The 19,208-nt window shown below is 42.0% G+C and overlaps 2 protein-coding genes and 1 non-coding gene across 4 annotated transcripts; all 3 read left to right on the top strand.

The window, feature by feature from the left end:
• Window positions 1-258: 258 nt before the first annotated feature.
• LOC130179871 (uncharacterized) lies at window positions 259-3,913 on the top strand. Its single transcript, XM_056392977.1, has 4 exons — window positions 259-920; window positions 1,064-1,255; window positions 1,385-1,595; window positions 1,679-3,913. Exons 1-4 carry the CDS (start codon window positions 266-268, stop codon window positions 1,911-1,913), a joined length of 1,293 nt encoding a protein of 430 aa, XP_056248952.1. The 5' UTR covers window positions 259-265; the 3' UTR covers window positions 1,914-3,913.
• A 304-nt stretch (window positions 3,914-4,217) lies between these two features.
• Window positions 4,218-9,784, top strand: dkc1 (dyskeratosis congenita 1, dyskerin). 2 transcript variants are annotated; one of them, XM_056394105.1, is made up of 15 exons: window positions 4,218-4,311; window positions 5,158-5,213; window positions 5,295-5,381; window positions 6,123-6,214; window positions 6,314-6,498; window positions 6,643-6,707; window positions 7,136-7,262; window positions 7,417-7,547; window positions 7,790-7,933; window positions 8,010-8,130; window positions 8,323-8,441; window positions 8,527-8,630; window positions 8,881-8,923; window positions 9,006-9,158; window positions 9,495-9,784. In XM_056394105.1, the coding sequence occupies exons 1-15, from the start codon at window positions 4,296-4,298 to the stop codon at window positions 9,558-9,560; spliced, it is 1,509 nt and encodes a 502-aa protein (XP_056250080.1). In that variant the 5' UTR covers window positions 4,218-4,295; the 3' UTR covers window positions 9,561-9,784. The 2 variants fall into 2 exon arrangements, with proteins under 2 accessions (XP_056250080.1, XP_056250081.1); XM_056394106.1 differs by having other exon boundaries at window positions 4,234-4,311; window positions 5,161-5,213.
• LOC130180807 (small nucleolar RNA SNORD83) lies at window positions 8,164-8,240 on the top strand. The gene has a single exon (XR_008829481.1). It is a non-coding gene; the product is annotated as a small nucleolar RNA SNORD83 (small nucleolar RNA).
• Window positions 9,785-19,208: the final 9,424 nt, after the last annotated feature.

Genomic DNA, 19,208 nt, shown 5'->3' with positions numbered 1-19,208 from the left:
AAGTAGATGAAAGAGAAAATCATCGATCAAGAATCAGCAGCTGAATCATCATGAACCCTGAGCTCAGCAGGAACCGACGGAGTGAGACCTCCTGCTGCTCACACGCTCTCAACTACTGACGCAGCAGGAAGAAGGAAGAAAGTCCGTGTTCCTCCGATCGATCAGACCGCGAATTATATTAATATCAATATCAATTGTTACTAATACTTGATAAACCAGCTGCTCAGACGTCGGTGTTCACGTGTCAGTGAGGCGTGAACTCACAATGACGTCAGTGCTGCAGCTTCCCGCCGAGCTGTGGCTGCAGGTGTTCAGTTTCTTGTCATGGAGAGACAAACTTCAGGTGCGCTGCACCTGTTCACACTTCCGGTGTCTGTTGGATAAGTGCTGCTCCCTGTGGCGTGGCTTCAGCCTCGTGCTGCGAGACTTCTCCAGGTATAACCGCCCATTCTGGCGCAGCCTGGCTCAGAGGCACGTGGGCAGTGTGTCGGTGCGTTCAGGGAAGAAGAAACACCTGAGGCAGCTGTCCACCTGGCTTCCTGCCCTCCATGCGCTGCGATTGGACGACTGGACCGAAGGAGGCGTCAGCGAGCTGAAACAGTTCCATCGCCTGCAGCGCCTGTCCATCACTTCCTGTTCCATACCAGTGAAGAGCCTGGACTTCCTGTTTCCTCTGAGTCATCAGCTGACGCAGCTCAGCCTCTGCAATGTACAGCTCACCTGTCCAACCTCTCACCTGTTGGCCGCCGTCAGTCAGCTGACTCGTCTCACTTCACTGGTGCTGCATCACGACGGTAGTCTAAGAGTCCCAACGCTCAGCGGCATCCTGACTCACCTGACCGAGCTCAAACAACTGTCCTGGACCATGATCACCTACAGAACCCTATCACATGACTTCTTTAGCCCCGCCCACCTCTCAGGTAAACACACACAGGTGACCCTGATTGGCTCTAAACGAGCTGTGATGTAACTCCCTCCATCCAGGTGTTATACTGAGATTTCAGGTGACCACAGGTCTACACACAAGTGTAAACACAGGTGTGTGTTGTTTGTTGTTCATCAGGTGCCGCGACTCTGCAGCTGTCTGACCTTCAGCTGTTGAACTATGATGCTGTGGTGACGCAGGAAGTTCTGCAGCCTTTGTCCCGCCTCCACAGCCTGTCAATCTTCCACCTGTACTCCGTACCTGGGCCCACCTGTCACCTGCAAACATGGCTGACATCACTGCCTCAGCTCCGCAGCCTCAGTGTGCATGGTGAGACTCTACTGCGACTCTGGTTAACATTACTGTTACTCTTACCTTTTAAAAAGACCTATCGGCCTGTTTCTGAATTTTAACCTTCAAAGCTTTAGAAAACTAACCCTCACTCGGTCTGTATAATAGGAGGCCATCCTCTGGCAGCATATGCAGACTTCCTGCCGTCCTCCCTCCTCAGTCTGACACTCTGTGTGGATCTGCAGCCTGAAGACCTGCAGGTGGTCTCAATCAGAGCTCCTCACCTGGAACAGCTGCACCTGGAGCCCTGGAGCTCCTCCTCCAACCTGGTCAGACTCCTCCCACAGCTGTTCCCTCACCTGAGGACACTACGGATCAGGTGAGTCACTGACACCTGATAACCTTTAACCTAGAACACTTTGGCCTGCTGTTTTCCATAGTGACGTGGTTGCTTTCTTTCAGACATCACCATGTTTCGGACAGTGACTTCCTGCAGCTGCAGCAACTGCAGCGTCTAAACACACTAGAGGTTCTGGATTCGTACTACAGACCTGACCCCACAGACCCTAGCTGGGTCGTCTACGAGCCGAGTCCTCGTCTGATGCAGCTGATCTCAGACCTGCAGAAACTGACCAATCACAGAGTCCGAGTCATCACCAGCTCACACAGAGACCCACTCACCTGCCACTGTGTCTGACCAGTCAGAGACAGTCTGACTGCTTCTGGGCAGAACAACTTGAGTGACATCACTGGTGGAGGCGGGGCTAGTTTTCAGTGAAACGACGGATCCAAAGAATTTCTTTTAACAATTTGTTGGTGTGAAATTATTTAATATTCAAATTTTATTATCTCACTAAATCTGCCTTTTCAGAAGAAATGTGTGTGACTGCTACCAGCTGCCATCACTGCTGCATTATGGGTAAAGGTGAATGTTGATTTGCTTCACATTTTTACAGATAAATTAACAGTTTAAGAATTTGAATACATGCACCAAAAAGTCTTTAAGACAAAAACCCAGAATGTAAAAGAAACAAAATGTTTCAATAAATGTTATGAGATATAATGTGACAATGAGACACAACAGGAAACAACTTTTGTCTATGTAAAGATATAGATGCGTCACGGCGTCCAGAGCAGAGAGTGAAGGCCTGTGCATATTCTCATTTGTCCAGGTCATAGTATCCTAAAGGAGTTTTAAATCGAAAAAACAACTGGACTTGATTATTTGTCTGGGAAGACGTTTCACCTCTCATCCAAGAGGCTTCATCAGTTCATGTACGCATCTGACCAGGCTGGGACAGAGAGTGAAGCCACACTCCTCTGTGTGTGTCGTAATCTGATCTGGTCTTTGTTTTGGTAGCCGCCACCGTATGCATGTGTATGTTAGTGCACATACGTGTTAGTTTCAGCGTTCAAGTGAAAGTGACCTTCCAGAATTTCCTCCACTGAAGAAGAAACCACATTTTTATCTAAAAAGGCTTCAGACACAGAAAGAGATGAGACCAGATCACAGGTGGACTGGACTGAGGACTACTGGCACAGATCCTGGTAGGCCGGTGGATCGTCAAAACATCCATAAAGGTTTTAAAGTCTTTACTGGCTCTGTCAGTGTCATTCATGTGGCTGGTCCCAGTGGATCAGTCCAGGGCTGAATTTCTGTCCCAGTCCAGCCATGGAGCCGATACTGGTCTGGGTTACTGAGAGGAGAACCCTACAAGCTGCTAAAGGGTCCAGCTGGACTCAGAACTGTTTTTTCTTTGTTTTATGCTAAAATAAAAAAATAATTTTTCCCTCATCAGTCAATTTTCCATAATGACAAAGTCTAAACAGAATTTTAGACATTTTTGCAAATGTGTTAAAAACAAGAAACTGAAATGTCACATAACGCAGGGAACACTTCCTGCGTTGTGTGAGCTGAGCTGCTGTGGACAATCGTGTGTGTCTCTGCTGCTGCTGCTGCTGCTGCTGCTCTGTCTACATAGAGTTTACTGAATGTTGGATTTGATTTCTCTTCATTATAAATTAATTTCTGGTTTAGTTTGACAGAAAGGAGATTGTAAGATTGTGAATTCATTCATTAGAAGGACCTTTTATGGTTACTTATAGATTTTACATAGGCATTTGGTACAGCAGCAGCTGTGCTAATTACTGAGTATAATCTTACCAATGAAATGTTCCTGCATGTGAAATGATGGCCATGGCCATTGCCTTGAAGTGAGTAGAGGACAGGGAGAGTGGGAACTACACCAGATTTTTGTACAGATTATTGTTTGAAATACTAAAATCAATATCCAGAAATCCTCCAATGTGATTGTTTTTAGTTTTGTGCCGCTGCTCATGTTGGGATTCATTTAACCCATTTATTAGTACTAAACACACACAGAGGTGCCTTGCTCAACGACACTTCAGTCATGGATGTTGAGGGAGGGGAAAGTGCTCTTAATTCACTCCCCCCAACCACTTTTCTGTCTGAAGCGTCTCACACAGTAGTCACATTAATGTAGATATTAATATAAATATTAATATGTCAGAAGTGAATGCTGTGATTTATGGACTGATGAAAAAGAGATGGCAGAATGAATGGAAGAAAGACAATAAAGGAGAAATCTTAAAAAAAAATTAACCTTTAGTTGGGAGTGAGGGTCTGGATGAAATATTATATGATAATAACCATTGAAAATGTGAATATTGTGGAGAAACTGTTTTATTTCCAGAAGAATTAAAGAAAGGATAAGGGTTAATATTCTAAAAAAAACCTTCAGATGACTGAATGGGAAAATTCTTCTACAGTGTTTAAATCAACAAGATGATGAATAGAATCAGATAATTATGATTATTATTTATTCATTTTCATTTGGTTTAATTTGGTTTGGTTTTTATTTATTTAGTTTATTGCCTTGATTGTTATTCTTCTTATAAATATTAGAGAGTAGATCTGTACTTCACACTGCAGATCAGTAGGGGGCGGTATTGCCCCGGAAGCTGTTTAATATATATATATATCCGCCCAGAAGAAGGATGAGGAGGAAGAGGAGGAGGAAGGAGGTCTCGGTCTCTGCGCTCAGTCTTTCAGTGTAAGATGGCGGACACGGAGGGTGAGTGGTCTACACGTTTCACTGGAAACATTTAAATTTACCGACTTTGTCTGATCCTAGTGTTTAAACTAACAGTTTAACGTCTGACTCAATCTGTTTAATCTGTTTGTGTCTGGAACCGTGTGTCTGCATTTGACGCCAAACTGCATTAAGAAAAATGTAATTTAAGGACAAGTTTGTATTATAGCGACAGTGCTCGGCTTTTAGTGTTGTGTTAGCTTCTTTTTTAACTTAACAGTCGATTTATTAGTTCAGCGTTCATTTCATGCACCAACCTGCAGCACCGTAGGAACAGTGTAGTGTCTTTTACCGGGAGGCCTGCTCCCTGCTCCCCGCAGAACACACGTGTGGACGCTCCGGGTTACACTGAGTTCCAGCTGGATTCTGAGTCTACTGAATCAAACCGGGAATAAACTTGCAATAAACCGGGAGTAAATGAGTTTAAGGAGAAATTTCAGCAGCGTTTTGTGTTTAGTATTGGTAAAGATTGAACCGCGTGTTTTAACAGGACTGAAGCTGAGTGAACAGCAGAGTCTAAATCCTGATATGGAAGATTAAACCTTATAAGTTCCTGTATTGATTTCTGCTGGACTGGCCGCATGTATCTATAATCAGTTATTTGATTTGAGTTTTTTACAGTTCAGATGGCCTGTTAGCTCCGTCTGTTAGCCTATGATGCTAACAACCACGTGCTGTTGGAGAGGCCACGTGGGCTGTTGCTTTGCCTCATTTAACATTAATAACGTGAAATATTTCAAGATATTAAATACTGTTGAAACCAGATTTTCACTTTGATGTTGTTGTTAGGAGTTAATTTACACTGAACTGGTCTGATTTATGTTTAAGCAGCTTCTGTGAAGAAGAAGAAGAAGGCAAAGAAAGTCAGTGAAGAAGAAGTCGGGGTGAGTGTTTATTTAACCTGCAGACTGTAAGTTTAACATTTTGTCTGAGTGAAGATAAAAATGTTAGTTTTTATTTGACAGGAGATCCAACAGAGCGGAGACTTCTTCATCCAACCAGAGTCTAAAGTCATCTCTCTGGACACTTCTCAGTGGCCCCTTTTATTAAAGGTAACACACCTGGGGTGCCTTGGTGGCTAACCAGGTAGAGCGCATACCATCAGTCCTTACCGCAGCGCCCTGGGTTCAAATCCCACCCTTTGCTGTATGTCGTCCCTGCTCACCCCCAATTCTGTCTCTCTGTCACTGCTGCTCTTTTAAAGGCATAGAAAAGCCCAAAAAATAACTTACAAAAAAAGTAAACCACCTGTGTTTACCTGATATAAGGACACACTAACTGCTGCAGTTAATAAACCTGTCATGTTGCATCATTTTACCACTTGGTGAGGTGAACAGGTGCTGCTGTTAATGAAGAGAGTATTAACATGAACTGTTGAGGTCCCCAGAGTAACTAATTTGAGTCTCAATCATGTGACGTGATGAAGCAGTTTATCCATTCTCTGAGCGGTGGCCATCTTGTCTTTGCCTCTGCTCCCGTTCTGGGGGCGGGGCCTCTCTGCCGTGGTGCCAGCCATGCCGGCGTTCTGCCGAACTATGACGGGAAACCACATGGAGAGAACGACTTGACCTGACCACTGCCAAGACGACTTACTGTTCTGATCACATGATGCAGAGAAAAAGTAAAAATCTAATGAGTAAAACTGTAATCAGTGATTGACAAATGCTGGCAGAGGTAGTGTTAGAGCAGACTGTCAAAATAAGAGCGGTGTGCTACAGCCAGCTCTGACTTCCTGTTACTCCTCTTCAAATAGGAAGTCAACATGTTATCTGACATTAACATTTGTCCTGCAGAATTTTGACAAATTGAACGTCCGGACAACTCACTACACTCCCCTACCGAACGGCAGCAACCCCCTTAAGAGGGGCATCCAGGACTATGTCAGGTAACATAATGCTAAGCAAATGTCATCTAGCAGTACGTGCGGTAAAATGTTAACGTAACTGAATACATGTTGATGAGTTTACTTCCCGTTTCCTGTCAGGTCGGGCTTCATTAACCTGGACAAACCGGCGAACCCGTCATCTCACGAGGTGGTGGCATGGATCCGGAGGATCCTTCGGGTGGAGAAGACGGGTCACAGCGGGACGCTCGACCCAAAGGTCACGGGCTGTCTGATCGTGTGTGTAGACCGAGCCACGCGGTTGGTCAAATCTCAACAGAGCGCCGGTACACACTGTTGCGAACTTTGTTAATGTCGGATGAATAAACCTTTTAGTTGATGTGTGGTTGTAATTGTCCTCGCCTGACTGACAGGTGTGTCAGCACAGTAAAACCCAGCGGCCCCCTCACTACTCTCTGTGTGTGTTGCAGGTAAAGAGTATGTGGGAATCGTTCGGCTGCACAATGCAATAGAGAGCGAACACGCTCTCGCCCGGGTAAGTGTGACAGCATTCTGCATGCAGTCACAGCCGATCAATAGTTAAATCTTTAAAACCAGCAGAATATAGTTTAATTATAATGTTAATGAAACACTGAATGTTAACAAGCTGCAAGAGAGGTTTTCGTTGATTTTCAAATTGAAATAATCAGTGATGGCTCTAACATAAATGAGCTGTGATTTCAGGTGTAACAGATGTTTTTGTGACCTAAACGTATTTGGAGACCAGATGCTCATCAGTATTCATCCTGTTTGTGGCTCTGGTTTAACTTAAAGGAACAGTGTATTTGATGCCACTTTGGAGACCTTATTCCTGATTTAAAAAAAAAAAAAAAAAAACCTAAACATTATCACCGATCTATGTTGTTAAGGGGCCGGTTTGCTGTCTTTTAAATATGACATCACTGACTCAGATTCTGATTGCAGGCATTGGAAACACTGACCGGCGCTTTGTTCCAGCGACCGCCACTGATCGCTGCCGTCAAACGGCAACTGAGAGTTCGTACGATCTATGAGAGCAAACTGATCGAGTATGACCCTGAGAGGAGGCTAGGTAAAAACATCTGTCAATCAATACGCACCTGTTGGTCCCTGATCAGTATCTTCACTGTCTCAGTTTAAATCTACAGCTTTATTCTGAATGCGTTTATGGTGTGGTCAGAGGTGGGAAGTCCTGATGTCACAGGTCACCTGTCTTTGTGTTCCAGGTATCTTCTGGGTGAGTTGTGAAGCAGGAACTTATATTCGGACTCTGTGTGTCCACATGGGTCTGCTGCTCGGTGTCGGAGGTCAGATGCAGGAACTGCGGAGAGTCCGGTCTGGTGTCCTAGGAGAGAAGGTCAGCATCACTTCCTGTACAGCTCAGAGGTCACTGAGGGTCAAAGTGTTGAGTTCAGTCCTGCTGCTTGGTGCCGGTCTGATAATTAAACTTTGAAACAGAAACCTGCAGCAGAGACACAGTTCACATTGTGTACATCTGGAGCCTCAGTGCTGCTGACATCAGTGACACCACTGTCACTGCTGGTGACATCACTGTCACCACTAATGTCATGACATCACGTTTTCATTGGCTTGATTCAGGACAACATGGTGACGATGCATGACGTCCTAGACGCTCAGTGGCAGTTCGATCACAACAAAGACGAGACGTATCTTAGGAGAGTCATCTTCCCGCTGGAGAAGCTGCTGGTGTCTTACAAACGGCTGGTGATGAAGGACAGCGCCGTGAGTCGTCTTCGTCTGGAAAAATGAAGCTGAAACACTGCTGTTTCCATGGTGATAACTCAGACTGTGTCTCCAGGTAAACGCCATCTGTTATGGAGCCAAGATCATGTTGCCAGGTGTCCTCAGGTACGAAGACGGCATTGAGGTGAACCAGGACATAGTCGTCATAACAACCAAGGGGGAGGCAATCTGCACAGGTATGTATGTTTGTGTGCACACGTGAGGTTGAAGCCACATGATGAGCTGAGTAGCTGCAGTAGCTCTCGGGCCATGATGACCTGCTATCTATCACCCTTTTCTGATGGCTTCTCATTTAGTTTGAGCTCAGATTAACGAGTCCAATTAATCAATGATCATTGAGGAGTCGTTCTTCATTAATTCTTGTGCAGCGGTTGCTCTGATGACGACTGCTGTGATCTCCACATGTGATCACGGCGTTGTGGCGAAAATAAAGCGGGTGATCATGGAGAGAGACACGTATCCTCGGAAGTGGGGTCTGGGCCCGAAGGTAAACCTGAAGTTCTTGATTGCATCAGTGAAGTGATCAGTACCTCACTGTCGATGGTTTAACACGTTTTCATTGGTTCAATCAGGCGAGTCAGAAGAAGATGATGATTAAGAAAGGACTCCTCGACAAGCATGGGAAACCAAATGGCAGCACGCCACAGGACTGGAAGAACCAATATGTTGACTACAGGTACACATCACCTGGGGAGAGTGGGATTGATTGACAGGTGTGAGTGCAGACGGTTATCCCTTACTAAGCTGATGTGCTATGTGAGGGAGTCGGTCTGCTACAGGAACCTTCAGGTTGGGGCTTCTTGGCTCTGCTGTTTGCTGAGCTGCAGCTCACCTGTACACAGTCATCTGACCTCACTTTGCAGTGTCAGGTTAAATGTTTCAATGTGATGAAACGTCATTAAAACTGCTTTCGTTTTGTTTGACAGTGTCTCCAAGGCGACTGAGGAGTCATGTGATACTTCAGGAAAAGTAAATTCACCATCAGTTATGAATAAATATCATCTGAACACTGGTTTCATGTGCATTGACCTTTTGACTTTGATCTCTGCAGAGAAAGAGGGAGGACAGCGATGGCGAAGTGACGATGCCCTCTACACCCTCTGCAGAGGAAGTAAAGAAAGAGAAGAAGAAGAAGAAAGAGAAGAGAGCCAAACTGGAGGCAGAGGCTGTGGAGGAAGGGCCAGGGGAAGCACTTGAGACTGAGGTAAATGAAACTGAAATCACCTGCAGTCAGGTCACATGATACAATCTGTTGGAAACGTCACATGACTTCATACAGAACATGTCACTTCTACAACAAAGTTTAACTGGAAATTTCATGCACAGATCATGTGACTGATGTAGAAATCAAGAAACAGCTTTAAACTGTAGAACAAAAACTGGAGGTTTTTGGAGAAGTAATCAGAAATTTCACCTGATTTCAGTCTTGGCTCTAAATGACATGCACAGAAACTGAATCAGTTTATCTAAAAAAAATATATATGAATGAATGTTAGTGTATATATAATGTTACAAAAAAATTAAGCTGTTTGTCCTGCAGGCTGGTGAAAGTGCCAAAAAGAAGAAAAAGAAGAAGAAACAGAAAGAAGGTGATGCATCAGAGTGACAGGTGAACAGGACAGTCAGAGACTCTGCCCAATGTCACACACCTGTCTGAACACCAGGATGCAAAGCATTCTGGGAGTTAATAATGGACTGCATGAATGCAGAAAGGACAGTTTTGTTTTTTATATAAATGGTTTTTTTTTTTGTTTTTTTTTTTTCCCCCAGCTGTAAATACCTTAACAGGAAGTCTGTTTGTAATTTCAAAATAAAAGTCTGTTTTCTGTATTTGTCATCTTGAGGAAAGCTTGTTTGTTCAGGTTCACACTGCCACTCATGACTTAAGATCAGCTGTTTGTTTGCAAGATGTTCATCACAGACTGAAACTAAATGGTTAAAGGAATTAAAACTTTATTTTCTCAACAGGAAGCTCCAAATGTGTCAGTTTGTTGACACTCGGAAAGGAAACTCAGACACTGAATAAAAATATAAAGTTTACCCAAATTAAAAATGAGACAAGATGTCTGGACTGAAGCAGGATCTGGGTTATCAAGGTAACGTTTGGCAGTGGAACGCGTTTTCCATTACAGCTCAGAATAACGAGAAACACTAAGCCAATAATGATCCATACACTGATCAATATTTCTAAGATTATAAATTAACATTGGAGTCAGTGACTCATCAGACATCAGCTACTTATTCTCATTTTGACTTTTTTTCTCCCTGCTTTTCTGCAGCAGAAACGGTCTGTAATTAACTTGAACTGTTTTATTTGCTTCACGTGTTCAGAAGTTATTTCATCAGACAAAAGAGAAACTTCAACTAATTCATGTTCTTCATAATTTATCAGTCTGGAGGGTTAGGTTTACAGACAAATCTGTGTTCTTCAATTTTCATTCAGACATCTATAAAGGTCAAAGGTCATGTACAGTGGTTCTCCTCTACTTCAGGCCATGTAATGTGAATTATGATGATGATGGTGATGATGAAGGTGTCCCACGAAGATAAGTGGAGATTACAATTCACAAGATCATCTTTTAGCTTTTGGCTTTGGCTTGTTGGATGAGAGGTCATCGAGTGACCTTTAATGTTTGTGACAGTGTTGAATAAAATTGCAGTTCAGATAAATACCGATTGTTGGATCTCAATAATCGAGATATCTTGAATTCAGGTCAAAAGGTCATCTCCAGGGCGTCACATAGCGCAGTGGGTTACGCAGGCGCCCCATATATAGAGGCTACAGTCCTCGCTGCAGCTGGCCCCCGGTTTGACTCCCGCTCCGGACGGCCCTTTCCTGCAAGCCATTCCCCCTCTCTCTGACTCCCCATTTCCTGTCTCTATACTGTCCTGTCCATTAAAGGCACAAAAAGCCCCAAAAATTCTGGGAAAAAAAAAGGTCTTCTCCGTTATAGTCCAGGTGAAAGGTTATTTATTTATTGCTGTGTGTATGTTAATTAGGTAGGTGGTCCTTTCTCAGTCTAAAGCCAGATTGGTTATAGCGGCGTGATTGATTGGATGGATCTGCTATACTGCCTAACAGTGGTTAACAACAGTCTGGTTAGCAGCCACTGAACTTTTAAAGTTAAATATCTACATATAGCATATTTTAATGATGAGACCTGTACGTCTGAAAAATAGATCATATGGGCTGTGTTTCAGTTACTGGTTACTCATACTTGTTCCATTGTCTGACAGCAGAAACAGAAAACACGACAATGAGAACAGCTTTATTGTGATTTCAGCTGTATTAAAATACTGTATATGTGAGCACAGAGAGGAGGAGAGAAGCAAACAGATAAAGATCTGAAACCAGCTGATGCGAGGCAGGATGCAAATACGATGTGAAGACGCACAAAACATCCCATCAGGGCTGCATAAAACTAACTGAAAAATGATGGGTGTTGAACTCAATTCACACCATATTGTTGTTGTTATTATTATTATTATTAATTATCTTAATTCCAACCCGCTTGATAGTCCTCCCCTTCCCCCTATCTCTCCTCTCAGCTTGGCCTACAGAGCGTGGGTGACACTCTGGGTGATGGGGGGTTTCCTCATTTTTAAAGGGAGGGAGTTGCCTCCTGCGAGGCAGCACTGGTGACTCTCCTTGAGGAAAAGTAGTGAAATTTTGTTCAAAAAGTCACTAGATTTGTTGCTCGGTGCATCATGAAAAAAACGTCACTCGAGTCGCACAAGTCACTAAATCTAGCATCAAAGTCGCTGAGTTGGCCACAGTGGAAAGGCAAAGCTCCTGGGTATCAGTCAAGCCAGCAGAAGCAGATCAATCCAATCAATCACGCCGCTACGACCAATCCAGCTTTAGACTGACAAAGAACCGCCTACCTAATTAACATACACAAATAGAATTAAAGAAATAAATAAATGTAGAAATACAGAAATGAATGAATACATACATAAATAAACCTTGAAATGAAATGATTAATAAAAAAATAAATGTAGAAATGCCAAATGAATTTAAAAGAGACTTACCCTGAACATATTTTGAATGTTATGTACAGAGGTGGCCTTGAATCTGAGACGCTGTCCTTTGTGTTGTTTGTTCATTTGTACCTCAAATGTCTCTTTGAGGCTGTTTGTAAAAACTGTATGTATCAGAAAATCTAATAAACATATTGTTTAAAAAAGAAAAAGAAATGCCAATTGAATTTTAAAAAGATACAGAAATTGCTTTATTGTATTACAGTGTTTTTATTTTGCATTTCTTTATGTATATAATCATTTCTTTATGTATTTATTTATTTCTACTTGTCATTTTTTTGTCTTTCATGCCAAAGGGTTATATTACCCTGAAAAAGTGCATACCTGCTGGTGTACATTCTCATTTATCAATAAGTTAATTTTATTAATTGCAGATACAGCTGCATGCTTTCACTACATCTTCCTTTCATACACTGTGACATGTGCCTTTTTGTTTCCTTGTTTTTCAGTTGAAGGCTCTGACCTCCTCTCCCCAAAGAAGAGACTTGCCCCCCTCAGTGAGGATGAGTATGCAGATACAGAGGGTGAGTTTAATGGTGTTTATTATCAAATTTACAACTTAACTTTAGTGTATAAATTACAGTCCTTGTCACTATTTCATCCTTTTGTTCCAGTACAGATTTTGTCGACAAGACAACTGTTACTTTGAAACGAAGGTCTGCTACACGACAACTTGACTTTTGAAGATTTGCACAGTAAATTGCGGTGTTGAAGTTATTGATATATTGTTCAAACACCAGTTACAGTTTTTCTCAGTCGCTTTGGTTCGTTTCTCAGATCAGAATTGAAATTCTCAAAACTACTTGTTCAATCTTCACATCATTGTGTCACTTGTGCACATCAAGAAAGCAGTTTCTCATTTCTTTGAACAAGTTGCAAATGCTTTGGTTCATCATGCAAATGATTATGTACAATTCTCTGCTGTTTCCTACATTATCAGTTGCTTATGTCATGTTGATCAAAATGTATTATAATGGGTCTCTGTGAATAGTCTCACCCCCCACAACATTTAGGCATTAGTTCATTGCATAAGTCTTTACATGCAAAATGGTTGAACAAGTTGTCATAATATGTCAAACATATCTCTATACATTTCCATTAGACTTATTTTTCTAAATCTGTCCTGAATGTGTGAAGCATTTGATCAACAAATGATCAACCAGTTTTCTGAAATAGCTCAAAGGTGCATCTCATGAACCAACTGGCAAGTATATATATATATATATATATATATATATATATATATATATATAGCCGGAGCACAACACAATGTTACAATGTTTGACAATGGAAGGACAAGGAATTGGACGGGGTCAACAGCCAGAGAGAAGAAGAAGAGGAAGAGGAGTGAGGCTGCGTGTCGGAGGAGTTGGGAGGCAAAACAGAGGAAGAGGCAGACGAAGCCTTTCTGTATCACAATGACATGGTCTGTCAACAAATTACAGTACAAACAGTAAAAGCGTAAATGTGAATCTTGTCCAGTCTCTTGCAATCAATACACTAAGGTGTAACTTACAATTTACAATAAGTGTCATCAAAACTTTAGCCATAGTTTACATCAGAACATCCCTACAGAGACACTGTTATATTGACAACACCACTAAGTAATTTGACTGTCTTATCCGTACACAATAACACAAGGACTTGTCATCTGATGGCAGTGACATGTTCATTGACACAGTTATTTACTTTTGAGAGATGAACTAAGGATTTTGAGCAAGAGACTGGCTTTTGCAGGTAATCCATGGTGTTTTGCTATTTGTACGAATTGTTTTGAGAAATTCACTTACTGTTTTGCAAATGTCGAGGATGATTCGAGAAATGTACCAATGCGACTGAGAAAAACTGTAAAGCAGCTCACTATTTGGCAGTCTGTCTGTTGATAGGTTTACAAACAATAGCTCACTATTTGGCAGTCTGTCTGTTGATAGGTTTACAGAGTAGCTCACTATTTGGCAATCTGGCTGTTGATAGGTTTATGAAGCAACTCACTATTTGGCAATCTGCCTGTTGATAGGTTTACAGAGTAGCTCACTATTTGGCAATCTGGCTGTTGATAGGTTTATGAAGCAACTCACTATTTGGCAATCTGCCAGTTGGTAGATTTATTAAAGCAGTTCACTATTTGGCAGTCCGTCTGTTGACAGGTTTATAAAGCAGCTCACTATTTATCAGTCTGCTTGTTGATAGGTATATAAAGCAGCTCAATATTTGGCAGTCTGTCTATTGATCAGTTTATAGAGTAGCTCACTATTTGGCAGTCTGCCTGTTGATAGGTTTACAGAGTAGCTCACTATTTGGCAATCTGGCTGTTGATAGGTTTATAAAGCAGCTCACTATTTGTCAGTCTGCTTGTTGATAGGTTTATAAAGCACCTCACTATTTGGCAATCTGCCTGTTGATAGGTTTATGAAACAATTCACTATTTGGCAATCTGCCAGTTGGTAGATTTATTAAAGCAGTTCACTATTTGGCAGTCCGTCTTTTGAGAGGTTTATAAATCAGCCGACTATTTGTCAGTGTGCTTGTTGATAGGTGTATAAAGTACCTCACTATTTTGCAGTCTTTCTATTGATCAGTTTATAGAGTAGCTCACTATTTGGCAATCTGCCAGTTGGTAGATTTATTAAAGCAGTTCACTATTTGGCAGTCCGTCTGTTGATAAGTTTATAAAGCGGATCACTATTTATCAGTCTGCTTGTTGACAGGTTTATAAAGCAGCTCACTATTTGGCAGTCTGTCTGTTGATAGGTTTATAAAGCAGCTCACTATTTGACAGTCTGTCTATTGATCAGTTTATAGAGTAGCTCACTATTTGGCAATCTGCTTGTTGATAGGTTTACAGAGGAGCTCACTATTTGGCAATCTGGCTGTTGATAGGTTTATAAAGCAGCTCACTATTTGTCAGTCTGTCTATTGATCAGTTTATAGAGTAGCTCACTATTTGGCAATCTGCTTGTTGATAGGTTTACAGAGTAGCTCACTATTTGGCAGTCTGTCTGTTGATAAGTTTATGAAGCAACTCACTATTTGGCAATCTGTCAGTTGGTAGATTTATGAAGCAACTCATTATTTGGCAGTCCGTCTTTTGAGAGGTTTATAATGCAGCTCACTATTTGTCAGTCTGCTTGTTGATAGGTTTATAAAGCAGCTCACTATTTGGCAATCTGTCTGTTGATCAGTTTATAGAGTAGCTCACTATTTGGCAGTCTGCCTGTTGATAGGTTTACAGAGTAGCTCACTATTTGGATACCTGGCTGTTGATAGATTTATGAAGCAACTCACTATTTGGCAATCTGCCTGTTGATAGGTTTACAGAGTAGCTCACTATTTGGCAATCTGGCTGTTGATAGGTTTATAAAGCAGCTCACTATTTGGCAGCCTGTCTATTGATCAGTTTATAGAGTAGCTCACTATTTGGCAATCTGGCTGTTGATATGTTTATGAAGCAACTCACTATTTGGCAATCTGCTTGTTGGTAGATCTATTAAAGCAGTTCACTATTTGGCAGTCCGTCTTTTGAGAGGTTTATAAAGCAGCTCACTATTTGTCAGTCTGCTTGTTGAAAGGTTTATAAAGCAGCTCAATATTTGGCAGTCTGTCTATTGATCAGTTTATAGAGTAGCTCACTATTTGGCAATCTGTCTGTTGATAGGTTTATAAAGCGGCTCACTATTTAGCAGTCTTCCTGTTGGTAGGTTTATTAAAGCAGCTCACTATTTGGCAGTCTCTCTGTTGATAGGTTTACAGAGTAGCTCACTATTCGGATATCTGGCTGTTGATAGGTTTATGAAGCAACTCACTATTTGGCAGTCTGTCTATTGATCAGTTTATAGAGTAGCTCACTATTTGGCAATCTGGCTGTTGATAGGTTTATGAAGCAACTCACTATTTGGCAATCTGCCAGTTGGTAGATTTATGAAGCAACTCACTATTTGGCAGTCCGTCTGTTGAGAGGTTTATAAAGCGGCTCACTATTTAGCAGTCTGCCTGTTGGTAGGTTTATTAAAACAGCTCACTATTTGGCAGTCTGTCTGTTGATAGGTTTACAAAATAGCTCAGTATTTGGCAGTCTGTCTGTTGATAGGTTTACAGAGTAGCTCACTATTTGGCAGTCTGTCTGTTGATAGGTTTACAGAGTAGCTCACTATTTGGCAGTGTGTCTATTAATCAGTTTATAGAGTAGCTCACTATTTGGCAGTCTGTCTATTGATCATTAAGACTAGTGTGAATGTCACAACAGAAAAGTTTGTCCAAAGTCCACAAGTTTGGTGTCTACAGACTTTTGCTCATCACGCTGAGTAACATATGTCAGCCCCAGCCTTCTGAGTCGCTCCCTTCCGAAGGGCCGCCATGGGCGGTCTATCATATGCTGAGGTGCCACACCATTAAGACTAGTGTGAATGTCACAACGGAAAAGTTTGTCCAAAGTCCACAAGTTCGGTGTCTACGGACTCGGCTCGTCACGCTGAGTAACATATGTCAGCCCCAGCCTTCTGAGTCGCTCCCTTCCGAAAGGCCGCCATGGGCGGTCTCTCATATGCTGCCGGGGGACACGGTTAAATTCTGTGTTTTAATAATCTTCAAAAAATTTTCTCGAAAGTCCACAAATTTGGTATCTACGGACTCGGCTCGTCACGCTGAGTAACATATGTCAGCGCCAGGCTTCTAAGTCGCTCCCTTCCGAAGGGGAGAAGTCTGTCTGTTGACAGGTTTACAGAGTAGCTCACTATTTGGCAGTCCGTCTGTTGATAAGTTTATGAAGCAACTCACTATTTGGCAATCTGTCAGTTGGTAGATTTATGAAGCAACTCATTATTTGGCAGTCCGTCTTTTGAGAGGTTTATAATGCAGCTCACTATTTGTCAGTCTGCTTGTTGATAGGTTTATAAAGCAGCTCACTATTTGGCAATCTGTCTGTTGATCAGTTTATAGAGTAGCTCACTATTTGGCAGTCTGCCTGTTGATAGGTTTACAGAGTAGCTCACTATTTGGATACCTGGCTGTTGATAGATTTATGAAGCAACTCACTATTTGGCAATCTGCCTGTTGATAGGTTTACAGAGTAGCTCACTATTTGGCAATCTGGCTGTTGATAGGTTTATAAAGCAGCTCACTATTTGGCAGCCTGTCTATTGATCAGTTTATAGAGTAGCTCACTATTTGGCAATCTGTCTGTTGATAGGTTTATAAAGCGGCTCACTATTTAGCAGTCTTCCTGTTGGTAGGTTTATTAAAGCAGCTCACTATTTGGCAGTCTCTCTGTTGATAGGTTTACAGAGTAGCTCACTATTCGGATATCTGGCTGTTGATAGGTTTATGAAGCAACTCACTATTTGGCAGTCTGTCTATTGATCAGTTTATAGAGTAGCTCACTATTTGGCAATCTGGCTGTTGATAGGTTTATGAAGCAACTCACTATTTGGCAATCTGCCAGTTGGTAGATTTATGAAGCAACTCACTATTTGGCAGTCCGTCTGTTGAGAGGTTTATAAAGCGGCTCACTATTTAGCAGTCTGCCTGTTGGTAGGTTTATTAAAACAGCTCACTATTTGGCAGTCTGTCTGTTGATAGGTTTACAAAATAGCTCAGTATTTGGCAGTCTGTCTGTTGATAGGTTTACAGAGTAGCTCACTATTTGGCAGTCTGTCTGTTGATAGGTTTACAGAGTAGCTCACTATTTGGCAGTGTGTCTATTAATCAGTTTATAGAGTAGCTCACTATTTGGCAGTCTGTCTATTGATCATTAAGACTAGTGTGAATGTCACAACAGAAAAGTTTGTCCAAAGTCCACAAGTTTGGTGTCTACAGACTTTTGCTCATCACGCTGAGTAACATATGTCAGCCCCAGCCTTCTGAGTCGCTCCCTTCCGAAGGGCCGCCATGGGCGGTCTATCATATGCTGAGGTGCCACACCATTAAGACTAGTGTGAATGTCACAACGGAAAAGTTTGTCCAAAGTCCACAAGTTCGGTGTCTACGGACTCGGCTCGTCACGCTGAGTAACATATGTCAGCCCCAGCCTTCTGAGTCGCTCCCTTCCGAAAGGCCGCCATGGGCGGTCTCTCATATGCTGCCGGGGGACACGGTTAAATTCTGTGTTTTAATAATCTTCAAAAAATTTTCTCGAAAGTCCACAAATTTGGTATCTACGGACTCGGCTCGTCACGCTGAGTAACATATGTCAGCGCCAGGCTTCTAAGTCGCTCCCTTCCGAAGGGGAGAAGTCTGTCTGTTGACAGGTTTACAGAGTAGCTCACTATTTGGCAGTCTGTCTGTTGATAAGTTTATGAAGCAACTCACTATTTGGCAATCTGTCAGTTGGTAGATTTATGAAGCAACTCATTATTTGGCAGTCCGTCTTTTGAGAGGTTTATAATGCAGCTCACTATTTGTCAGTCTGCTTGTTGATAGGTTTATAAAGCAGCTCACTATTTGGCAATCTGTCTGTTGATCAGTTTATAGAGTAGCTCACTATTTGGCAATCTGCTTGTTGATAGGTTTACAGAGTAGCTCACTATTTGGATATCTGGCTATTGATAGGTTTGTGAAGCAACTCACTATTTGGCAATCTGCCAGTTCGTAGATTTATTAAAGCAGTTCACTATTTGGCAGTCCGTCTTTTGAGAGGTTTATAAAGCAGCTCACTATTTGTCAGTCTGCTTGTTGATAGGTTTATGAAGCAACTCACTATTTGGCAATCTGCCAGTTCGTAGATTTATTAAAGCAGTTCACTATTTGGCAGTCCGTCTTTTGAGAGGTTTATAAAGCAGCTCACTATTTGTCAGTCTGCTTGTTGATAGGTTTATAAAGCACCTCACTATTTGGCAATCTGCCTGTTGATAGGTTTATGAAACAATTCACTATTTGGCAATCTGCCAGTTGGTAGATTTATTAAAGCAGTTCACTATTTGGCAGTCCGTCTTTTGAGAGGTTTATAAATCAGCCGACTATTTCTCAGTGTGCTTGTTGATAGGTGTATAAAGTACCTCACTATTTTGCAGTCTTTCTATTGATCAGTTTATAGAGTAGCTCACTATTTGGCAATCTGCCAGTTGGTAGATTTATTAAAGCAGTTCACTATTTGGCAGTCCGTCTGTTGATAACTTTATAAAGCGGATCACTATTTATCAGTCTGCTTGTTGACAGGTTTATAAAGCAGCTAACTATTTGGCAGTCTGTCTGTTGATAGGTTTATAAAGCAGCTCACTAT

The sequence above is a fragment of the Seriola aureovittata genome, chromosome 13 (genome assembly GCF_021018895.1).
Source record: "Seriola aureovittata isolate HTS-2021-v1 ecotype China chromosome 13, ASM2101889v1, whole genome shotgun sequence".
In the NCBI taxonomy this organism is placed as follows: Eukaryota; Metazoa; Chordata; class Actinopteri; order Carangiformes; family Carangidae; genus Seriola; species Seriola aureovittata.
Note: the sequence above shows the minus strand (reverse complement) of the source record. Positions and strands in the feature narration are given on the sequence as shown.

Excerpts from the sequence above, each read along its gene's own strand:
- LOC130179871 (XM_056392977.1), top strand. The coding sequence starts at position 266 with ATGACGTCAGTGCTGCAGCTTCCCGCCGAGCTGTGGCTGCAGGTGTTC. Across the intron at positions 1,256-1,384 it reads CCGCAGCCTCAGTGTGCATG|GAGGCCATCCTCTGGCAGCA; the intron begins GTGAGACTCTAC and ends TCTGTATAATAG. Across the intron at positions 1,596-1,678 it reads CTGAGGACACTACGGATCAG|ACATCACCATGTTTCGGACA; the intron begins GTGAGTCACTGA and ends GCTTTCTTTCAG.
- dkc1 (XM_056394105.1), top strand. Across the intron at positions 6,215-6,313 it reads GGCATCCAGGACTATGTCAG|GTCGGGCTTCATTAACCTGG; the intron begins GTAACATAATGC and ends GTTTCCTGTCAG. Across the intron at positions 6,499-6,642 it reads CAAATCTCAACAGAGCGCCG|GTAAAGAGTATGTGGGAATC; the intron begins GTACACACTGTT and ends TGTGTGTTGCAG.